The following is a 10,924-nucleotide window of genomic DNA, read 5'->3' on the forward strand; positions in this document are numbered from 1 at the left end:
GGTCATGTATGGATGTGAAGAGTTGGACTATGAAGAAAGCTGAGCGCCAAAGAATTGATGCTTTTGAACTGTGGTGTTGGAGGAGACTCTTGAGAGTCCCTTGGACTGCAAGGAGTTCCAACCAGTCCATCCTAAAGGAGATCAATCCCAGGTATTCATTGGAAGGACTGATGCTGAAGCTGAAACTCTAGTACTTTGGCCTCCGGATGTGAAGAGCTGACTCACTGGAAAAGACTCTAATGCTGGGAAGGATTGGGGGCAGGAGAAGAAGGGGATGACAGAGGATGAGATGGTTGGATGGCATCACCAACTCGATGGACATGAGTTTGAGTGAACTCCAGGAGTTGGTGATGGACAGGGAGGCCTGGTGTGCTGTGATTCATGGGGTTGCAAAGAGTCAGACACAACTGAGTGATTGAACTGAACTGAACTGAAACATTTCTTATAAAATGTGAAGTGCATTAGTGAATTAGTGAGCGCCTCACACAAGAGAAAAAGTGATGGTGGTTTTATGACCAGATGTGGGAAGGAAGAGAAGGGTTGTTTTGCTCCCATGAGATTTTCCATGATTCTTCTGATGACCTACGTAGACCCAAGCTCATCAAGGGAAAGGGGAGAAGGATTCATTTCCTATCAAGGGAATAAAATCAATGGGCATGTCAAATGAGAAACATTCAGATGCAATTTTATTACTGCCATGTAAGATGAAAATCTTTATCAATAGTATGGTGTGTGTGTGTGTGCGTGTGTGTGTGGTGGTGTTTGGTGTGTGTGTGCACAACTATGCATTTTTCTGTTATCTACCATATATTTCAACTTTCTGCCTCTGTGTCTCATCCATCCAACATCCACTCATTCAGCATCCACCATTCATTCATGTATCCAATCACTCACCCACTGACCCACTCACCCCTTCATCCAGCCAGTCAGTATCCACTAGTCATCCACCCACCCATCTATGGATTCATTGTTCATCCATCCATCCGATATCTATCATCCACCTACCATCCATCCATCATCCATCCACCTACCATCCATCCATCCAGCATCCACCACCCATCTACCATCCACCCACCATCCATTATCCATCCATCCATCCACCAACCATCCATCCATCCAGCATCCACCACCCATCTACCATCCACCCACCATCCATTATCCATCCATCCATCCACCTACCATCCATCCATCCAGCACCCACCATCCATCTACCATCCACTCACCACCATCCACCATCCATCCATCCATCCACCATACCATCCTCATCCATCCACCATCCACCATTTATCTAGTATCCATCATCCACCTAGAATCCATCCATTATGTATCCATCCACCATCCACCCAGCATTCATCCATCTCTCCAGTATCCACCATCTACCTACCATCCATCCACCATTCACCCATCCATCCAGTAGCCACCATCCACCCACCATCCATCCATCCAGTACCACCCATCCAGTATTCGCCAGTCACCTCCCATCCATCCATCATCCATCCACCTCTCCATCCATCCAGTATCCACCATCCACCTGCCATCCATCTATCCACCATCCATCTACCATCTACCCAGCATCCATCCATCCATCCAGCATCCACAGTTCATCCATCAGCCATTCACCCATCATCCATCTCATCTACTGAGCTACCTCTCCCTGTCTCTATCACCTGACTCAACTATCTTTCCATCTATCCATTTGTCCATCTGTCAGTCCATCTGTGTGTCTATCATTATCTACCTATCACCCATCCATCCATCCATCGACACACATACACACAGATACATAAATAAGGAGACCATCCACACATTCAAACACTGCATACAGATGCCTGCTGTTTTGATTTAGAGTTGAAATTGTTTCTTCCCTTTCTACAGCTGTGCAAGTTCTATCAGCCATGTCACCCTAAAGATGGCTGCGGTCACGCCCTCCCCACTCTCCCAACCACCCCGCCCAGATCCTCAGTCCCATACCTATCAGAGCTGTGGAATAGCCTTGATCCTTCAGAAGCTTGGCGAACGTAATCTCACTGGGGGGCAGTCCTCCAGAAGAGGCCGAGAAGAGGAAAACTCCCACTTGGGACTGAGATGCCATTCCTGAGCAATGTGAAATCCACCATGAAGACGGGGAGGACCATTATGGCTGGGAGGAGGACGAGGAGCGCGGTGCTGGAGCCAGCGGTGAGGGGGGAGGGCATTACCTGAGCGGACAGGGTACCGGCCGGTCATGAAGGCCGCCCTGCTGGGCGTGCAGAGGGGTGATGCTGCCAGGTGCTGCGTGAGCTTCACACCCCCTCTGGCCAGGCGGTCGATATTGGGAGTCCTGGAACAGAGACTCGTGGGTCATTCATCATGATCTTAAGAAAGCTTCTTTGTGGGCTTTGCACAGTGAGTCACTTCTCAGTAACCCAGGGAAATAGAGCCATGTGTCTTGGTGGGAAGGGGACGACAGAGGATGAGATGGTTGGATGGCATCACCGACTGGATGGACATCAGTTTGAGCCAATTCTGGGATACGGTGATGGACAGGGAAGCCTGGCATGCTGCTGTTCGTGGGGTCACAGAGAGTCAGACATGGCTGAGTGACTGAACCACAAGACGTGGGGGGAAGGAGTGAAGGAAAGGGAGCGGACACAGCACCATGGCTCTGAGTAAGGACAAAACCACACTGAGGGCTCCACGATCGAGGTCAGCCCTCTCTGGGGGACCTCACTTGCCCAGGGCTCTGAGCTTCTGGTTTAGGAGGGAGAAGACGAGTCCTGAGAATGGGCTGCTGGGACCAGGGGGATGGAGATGTTTCAAGGTCTCTCTCCTTCTCACCTGTCCCTGCCAGTCGCCTCCGTATGCCCCCAAACGGGAAAGCTCTGGGGGCAGCCTGACTCTCCTCTTCCCAACCACAGCCAAAGAGAGGCTCTGAAGGAGTTGTCATCAGGCTCTGCCTGGTGGCTCAGACGGGAAAGAATCTGCCTGCAAGGCGGGAGACCTGGGTTCGATCCCTGGGTCGGGAAGATCCCCTGGAGAAAAGGACATGGCAACCCACTCCAGTCTTCTTGGCTGGAGAATCCCATGGACAGAGGATCCTGGCGGGCTACAGTCCAGGGGGTCACAAACAGCTGGACACGACCGAGCGACTCACACTTTCACTTTTCCAGGGACAAGGGGGTGACGGGACCCCCAGGAGCAAGGAAGCAAGGGCTCCAGGTGCATCTACCAGGGAACTACCCGGGGTTCACAGAGTCCAGGGCAAAGCTGGAAACAGGTCAGGCCATGAGTTACTCACACCCTCTGTGGACTCCAGGGTTTTCCCGCTGAAGCGATGCTCACGGAGGGTTTCACTTCGAGGATGGCGCTCTGTGCAGGACAAGCCATTCTGTGGCCTTTTCTCCAGGAAGGTCGTGGCCCCGTCACCTCGGAAAATCACGCCAGACTTCCCCGGCATGGGGAGGGGGAGTTCTCACAGGTCTGGGGCCACTCTGAGTGGTTATCTCATATCCTTTTAAAGAAGCCCTGGTCCTTGCCACTCTGCCCATCTTTTAGACTTCGGTCCTGACCATACATGGGACCCCCTGCGGCCTTCCCGTCCTGTGGGAGGAGCCTGCTCCACCTCTGGATGTCTTTCTATCCCCCATCTCAGCAGCTTCCATCACAGCATAAAAGCATGATGTGATTAACTGCACTCCCTTCCTGGCCTGTGGGATGGGACGTGTTATCTCATTCACAGCGGCCCCACCCTCCGTGGTTCAGTGCCCAGAGGCCAATCAGGTAACAGTGAAAGTGAAAGCCGCTCAGTCGTATCCAACTCTGTGACCTCCATAGACTGTACAGTCCATGTGATTGTCCAGGCCAGAATCCTGGACTGGGCAGCCATTCCCTTCTCCAGGGGATCTTCCCAACCCAGGGATGGAACCCAGGTCTCCCGAATTGCAGGCGGATTCTTTACCAGCTGAGCACCCAGGGAAATCCAGCAATACTGGAGTGGATAGCCTATCCCTTCTCCAGCGGATCTTCCCGACCCAGGAGTCGAACCGGGGTCTCCTGCATTGCAGGCGGATTCTTTCCCAGCTGAGTTATCAGGGCAGCCCATGGAATAGCGCATACCTCAGTGGGCAAGATGGTTGTACTGCCCTGTGGTCTCAAACTCCTCTCCCGTTTATTACCTTACTTTATCCATTTAATTGTCAACATTTCCACTTGGCTTTGGCCTTATGTTGCAAGATGCTGAGAATACTGAAATCGTATGCGTGACTAGTGCCTAGATTGGCTACTGAGAAATCTATTTGGGGGTGTGATATTATAAAATGAAGCCTGTCGTTCAGAAAGAGCTGGGTTGGGGAGAGGGATAAATTAGGAATTTGGGATTAGCAGACATACACTCTAAAACAGATTCATAACAAGGAGGTCCTGTATAGTATCAGGAACTATATTCAATATCTTGTAACAAACAATAATGGAAAAGAATTAGAAAACAGAATATACACATGTATAAAGAAGATATGTATGTGTGTGTCTATATGAGCTTCTCAGGTGGTGCTAGTGGTAAAGAACCTGCCTGCAATACAGGACACGTTAAGAGATAAGGGTTCAGTCCCCGGGTCGAGAAGATCCCCTGGAGGAGGAAATGGCAACCCACTCCAGTAATCTTGCCTGGGAAATCCCATGGACAGAGGAGCCTGGCGGGTTACAGTCCATGGGGTCGTAAAGACTCTGACATGGTTGAAGCCAGTTAGCACACAGCACACGAATGTGTGTATATATACATGCTAAAACAATATTGTAGATCACCTGTACTTCAATGAAAAGAAAAAGAATTGGATGCTAATATGGGGAGCAAGATAGATTTAGGGTATTACTATGAATTTATTATTATAAATTCTTACTGTATAGCCCTTTTCTTCCTTTTGATAATTAGCAGACAGTGAACTTTAAAGACTTGATTGCAATTTTTTAAATTAAGACTCCTTAGTGGAATCAGTGCCTATTACATTAATAAATTTTAGGAATATCACGTCTGGTAGCATATCTAATATGAACTGTTGTTGTTCAGTCGTTAAGTTGTGTCCAACTCTTCCGGACGGTAAGAGAATTCCCTACAAGGGTGAAGAAGATGAAGCTCCTGCTTTTCGTGACCTCAGAACACCGTGGTTCACATGGCTCGAGGGCAGTCTTGGTTTTCAGTGTCTACACAGAGCCACACGTGGCGTGCAGCTGGAGGGGAGCGTGGGCTTTGCACGTCTCCCGGTGGCCTGTGTTCCACGAATGCCCGCTGCCTGTCACAGGGCGGCCAGCCTGTGGAGGGGTCCCTGTGTTGACCCATCACCGCACCTGAGCGTCTTGTTGCCATAGCAACCGGGGTCCCCGATGCCAAGGTCGTCAGCCATCAGCAGGACGAAGTTGGGCTTTGATGCCGCCCGGCTCTGGGCCTCGCAGAGGAACAGCAACAGAAGCAGAAGGGTCATCATGTCCCTGCAAAGAGCGAGGGCAAGAGAGTCATGAAGGATGCTGGTGGGAGGGACCGTTCTCCTTGTCTGGGATCCTCCCTTCTCCCCCTCCCCTTAGGAGAAAGGGTACTGTCCACCCACCCACCCCGGATGGGACGGGATCCAAAGCAACTCAGACGACACGTGCGTGCTAAGTCGCTTCAGTCGTATCCGACTCTCTGCGACCCCATGGACTGCAGCCCACCAGGCTCCTCTGTCCGTGGGATTCTCCAGGGAAGAATGCTGGAGCGGGTTGCCATGTCCTCCTCCAGGGGATTTTCTCTGACACACGGACTGAACCCCAGTTTCCTACGTCTCCTGCTTTGGAGCCATCTGAGAAGCCTGAGACATCACGTAGAAAGAACCATATCCTCTCTGCCCTATGTTTGTTTCTACAACAAACAAACATTTCCTTCTCCCTGCATAGCGCTGACCTCTCCTTTCTACCTCAAACCAAAACACAGGCTCTGTCTGGAAAAATGAAAACACAGTCATCTCTTCTTCAAAAATGAAAACAAGCATCTCTTTAAGGCAGGCTCTGTCGTCAGCTACACGTTCTCTACTCTGCCCTGGAAAAACTACAGAAAAACAGGCATTTCAGGATAATCCAGTTGTCGATGTCAACCCCTTTCTAAAATTAGCTGTGACTGTCACCTGTGCCGGCAGCAGCTTTTAAAAGGGAAACCTGTAGACATGGGAGTGTCGCAAACCTTTCCAAGCTCAAGGAAGACAAGGTTCATTGCTCCAGCACTGGGTGCTAAGTTCAGTTCAGTTCATTCCAGCCACTCAGTTGTGTCCGCGTCTTTGCGACCCCATGAACCTGTCCTCCCTGTCCACACCAGGCCTCCCTGTCCATCACCAATTCCTGGAGTCCACCCAAACCCATGTCCATCACATCGGTGATGCCATGCAACCATCTCATCCTCTGTCCTCCCCTTCTCCTCCTGCCTTCAACCTTTCCCAGCATCAGGGTCTTTTTCAATCAGTCAGTTCTTTGCATCTGGTGGCCAAAGGATTGGAGTTACAGCTTCAACATCAGTCCTTCCAATGAACACCCAGGACTGACTTCCTTTAGGATGGACTGGTTGGATCTCCTTGCAGTCCAAGGGACTCTCAAGAGTCTTCTCCAACACCACAGTTCAAAAGCATTCATTCTTTGGTGCTCAGCTTTCTCTATAGTCCAACTCTCATATCCATACATCACCACTGGAAAAACCATAGCCTTGACTAGACAGACCTTTGTTGGCAGAGTAATGTCTCTGCTTTTTAATATGATGCCTAGGTTGGTCATAACTTTCCTTCCAAGGAGTAAGTGTCTTTTAATTTCATGGCTGCAGTCACCATCTGCAGTGATTTTGGAGCCCAGAAAAATAAAGTCAGCTACTGTTTCCACGGTTTCCCCATCTATTTTCCAGGAAGTGATGGGACCAGATGCCATGATCTTCATTTTCTGAATGTTGAGCTTTAACATTCGGAGCTAAGGGTACTAAGAGGTGGCAGCAAGCACAGCGGAGGGGTGAGTTCATCACACCCCACAGCAAAAGACCCCACATGCCACGGCTAAGACCCTGGCACCATCAAATAAACACATAAATATAAAAACTTTAAAGGAACTGTGTCTCTAACTTCTGTATACATATTGCGTAAAATATACAAATGAGAGCTCAGAAGCAATTCTGTAAGCCTGCCTGCCTCTCTTTGAGCATCTCTCACTCTATCTTTACGATTCGGTCACCTTAAAAACAACGAATGTTCTACCTATATGGCCATCAAGAGATAAATGGATAAAGAAGTTGTGGTACATATACTCGGTGGAATACTACTCAGCTGTGAAAAGGGATGCATTTGAGTCAGTTCTCATGAGGTGGATGAACCTAGAGCTGGTTAGACAGAGTGAAGTGAGTCAGAGAGAGAAAGACAAACACCATATATTAAGGCATATATAAGGAACGTAGAAGATGGTGCTGATGAACCTATTTGCAGGACAGCAGTGGAGATGTGGACCCAGAGAACAGACTTGTAGACGCACTGAAGAGCAAGCAGAGGGTTGGAGGAACAGAGAGAACAGCGCTGACACATAGACATTATCACACATAAAACAGACAGCCAGTGGGAATTTGCCGTGTGATGCAGGGAGCTCTCTGACAACCTAGAGGGGCGGCACGGGCTGGGAGGTTCAAAAGGAAGGGGACGTGTGCATCCCTATGGCTGATTCATGCGGATGTATTGTAGAAACCAACACAATATTGCAAAGCGATTATCCTCCAATTAAAACTAAATTAATTAAAAAAATGTCTGAAATTTTACCTTAGTAGTCACTTACAATCCCACTGCACGAAAATTATTATCATAATAATAATGATACTTACTTTTCACCCACAAACATGGAGTAGAACAGGTGTTCCTAAAGACGTTTCAAACTCTTAAAGGACTTAGTTGATAAAAGTACTTAAAATGAAATACAAGGGCTCTAAAATATTAAGAGTATATAGCACATTCATTTCTGAAAAAACGGCAAACGCTCCTCCCTGAAAAAATTATTTTTCGGAACAAACTTCGTTTGGCAAAGAAGAAAAACAAAAATTTTTTTGAGAATGTTGCTATTTCTAAAACAGAATTATTCTGCAGCAGAGAGACAAAAGAACATTTTCATAACTAGCGGTATAATTACATTGAATCTGTTCATTATAAGAAAATTAACACTGCTCTGACTTAATGGAAAACTTTACCACGGCAACCAACAAGTTTCAGATCTATTTTCCAGGTGCAGAAAAGGTTTCCTGGAAACAAAGAAAAACCTACATCGCAAACCGTATTTTGTTTAGAAGCAATGCCGTTCTGTTCAATTTGAGCCATGTATCATCAATGATATTTCCTCAAGTGTCATCTACATAGATGAACTCTTTTAAAGTCAATAAGAAATACTGTCTGACATTAGAGCAGGAAAAATCCCATCTGAATATGTGGTCTTCTTAAAAGCTGTGATTTTTCCAGTAGTCATGCGTGGATGTGAGAGTTGGACCATAAAGGAGGCTGAGCGCCAAAGAATTGATGCTTTTGAGCTGTGGTGTTGGAGAAGACTCTTGAGAGCTTCTTGGACTGCAAGGAGATCCAACCAGTCCATCCTAAGGGTAATTGGTCCTGAATATTCACTGGAAGGACTGATGCTGAAACTGAAGCTCCAACACTTTAGCCACCCGATGTGAAGAGCTGACTCATCGGAGAAGACCCTGATGCTGGGAAAGATTGAGGGCGGGAGGAGAAGGGGACGACGGAGGATGAGATGGTTGGATGACATCACCAACTCAATAGACCTGAGTTTGAGCAAGCTCCAGGAGTTGGTGACAGACAGAGAAGCTTGGTGTGCTGCGGTCCATGGGGTCGCAAAGAGTCGGACACGACTGAGCAATCGAACAACAACAAATTGGTGGAATCTTAATTTAAAAAAAAAGATACAAATGGGCTTATTCGCTTAGATTTCTAACATTCAGTATGAAGGAATGGGCCAACATTTATAGGCTAGTTGGAGAGAATGAAAATGCATGAGGAGAAAACAACAGAATATGAAGCATAAGCTTTGTAGCAGAAGAGAAAGGGAGGGATTTGGAAAAGGCTTGACATTTTTTTTTAAGATTTTTTTTTAAAATTTGGACCACTGTTAAAGTCATGTGGGATAAATGCTGCCTGACCAGGAATCAAATCTGCACCCCTTGCAGTGGAAGGTGAAGTCTTAACCACTGGATCACCAGGAGAAGGCCGGTGATATTCTTCTTTCCATCCTGATATTGTCATCTGTGCTGTAAATACCAGAAGGCCTCTGGGAACAACCTAAAGGCTTCACCACGATGGTGAGAGCTGTGCAGCACAGGCCACGTTTTGAGAAGAGAAAGAGGAACATCATTTGACCTATTAGCATCGGGGCTTCTCAGGCGGCTCATCAGTAAAGAACCCACCTGCCAATGCAGGAGACATCGGAGACCTGGATTCGATCCCTGGGTCTGGAAGATCCCCTGGAGAGGGCATGGCAACCCACTCCAGGATTCTTGCCTGGAGAATCCCACGGATGGAGAAGCCCTGGCGGGCTACAGTCCATGGGGCTGCCAAGAGTCGGACATGACTGAGCACGCCCAGGATCGGGGCCAAGCTTAATGGCTGTAACAACCAGAGTAGGGTCACGAGCCAAAGACGGCTCCAAACAAGTAGGATGTGTGCTAAGTGCAGGGCCAGCTGCCACTCCCAACCCCACACTCCAGCAAAGCCAGCGAACCCCTCCACACTGGAGCCATTTCAAACAAATGATCCTGAGCCCGGCCATCCGTCCAGGCAGGATGGGGGTGCCCCCCTCCCCAGCCCTCACACAATCACTGATGTTCTTTTCGAGATTATAAGCAAGTGCAGAGAACACTTATTATAAGCAGAAGGCAAAGGCCTTTTTTAAAAAAAGACTTTGGTAGTTAAGATAGTGGTGCAGCTGAGAGGCACGGCCTAACCACAGTCAGGATATTCTCCCAGGTATAAAATCCAGCCAGAGAAAGTTGTTGTCATTTACTTGCTCAGTCGTGTCCAGCTCTATGCGACCCCATGGACTGTAGCCCGCCAGGCTCTTCTGTCCATGGGATTCTCCAGGCAAGAATCCTGGAGTGGGTTGCCATTTCCTCCTCCATGGGATCTTCCCGACCCAGGCATCAAACTCACATCTCGTCCACTGCAGGCAGGTTCTTTACCACTGAGGCCTCGGGAAAGCCCAGCCAAACTTAACTAGGTTGAACCTGTCCAAAGTGATGGAACAACCACATCCTTGATTGTAAGTCTGCACAGAATCCTTCTTGCGGCGTGTGGGAACTGTGAGCTGGCCTGACATCCACAACTACACACCTGGATCCTCCAGCAAACAAGCCTGTGTGTTCGGATGTCTGCACAGCCATCCCTGGCTCAGAAGGTAAAGAATCTGCCTGCAATGTGGGAGATCTGGGTTCACTCCCTGGGTGGGGAAGATCCCCTGGAGGAGGAAATGGCAACCCACTCCAGTATTCTTGCCTAAAGAATCCCATGGACAGAGGAGCCTGGTGGGTTACGGTCCAAGGGGCTGCAAAGAGTCAGACACGACTGCAGTGACTTAGCAGGCACTCAGTCTTCTCCAGTCCTCTGCTTGTCACTGCTAACTGAGTTTGCTCATGTCATGGAAATGTTTGAGGACCCCACCAAGAGAAACCGCACATGTCTGCAGAGGTGATTTGAGAGCAGGGTGGTAGCTGTTATTTTTCGGAATAAAAACACAACTCCTGAATAATGCAGAAAAATCAATCAGCAACTCTTAAAAATGTGCTTCCTTTTCGTGAGGGAACAGGTGTCATTTTTAATAAAAATGTTAAGCTATGAAAATGGATTACAGGAAAAGAAAATGAATTCGCTTGCCAAAGCCACGCGGATGAATTATCCTCTCTGATAAC

At 48.3% G+C, this 10,924-nt stretch overlaps 1 protein-coding gene across 2 annotated transcripts in view; it reads right to left on the bottom strand.

Moving 5' to 3' along the window:
• LOC104990343 (steryl-sulfatase-like) overlaps window positions 1–5,482 on the bottom strand; it is a 36,046-nt gene extending 30,564 nt beyond the window's left edge. The window contains exons 1-4 of one of the 2 annotated variants that reach the window (XM_010842366.1): window positions 3,278–3,813; window positions 2,818–2,964; window positions 2,199–2,320; window positions 1,972–2,094 (exon numbers count right to left, since the gene is read on the bottom strand). In XM_010842366.1, coding sequence (XP_010840668.1) covers window positions 1,972–2,094; window positions 2,199–2,320; window positions 2,818–2,964; window positions 3,278–3,366 — 481 coding nt within the window. In that variant the 5' untranslated portion in view covers window positions 3,367–3,813. Of the gene's footprint in view, window positions 1–1,971; window positions 2,095–2,198; window positions 2,321–2,817; window positions 2,965–3,277; window positions 3,814–5,319 lie in introns of those variants that run through there. The other variant, XM_010842375.1, reaches the window with a different exon arrangement.
• Window positions 5,483–10,924: the final 5,442 nt, after the last annotated feature.

This window comes from Bison bison, unplaced genomic scaffold (assembly GCF_000754665.1).
Source record: "Bison bison bison isolate TAMUID 2011002044 unplaced genomic scaffold, Bison_UMD1.0 scf7180017847276, whole genome shotgun sequence".
NCBI classification, from domain to species: domain Eukaryota; kingdom Metazoa; phylum Chordata; class Mammalia; order Artiodactyla; family Bovidae; genus Bison; species Bison bison.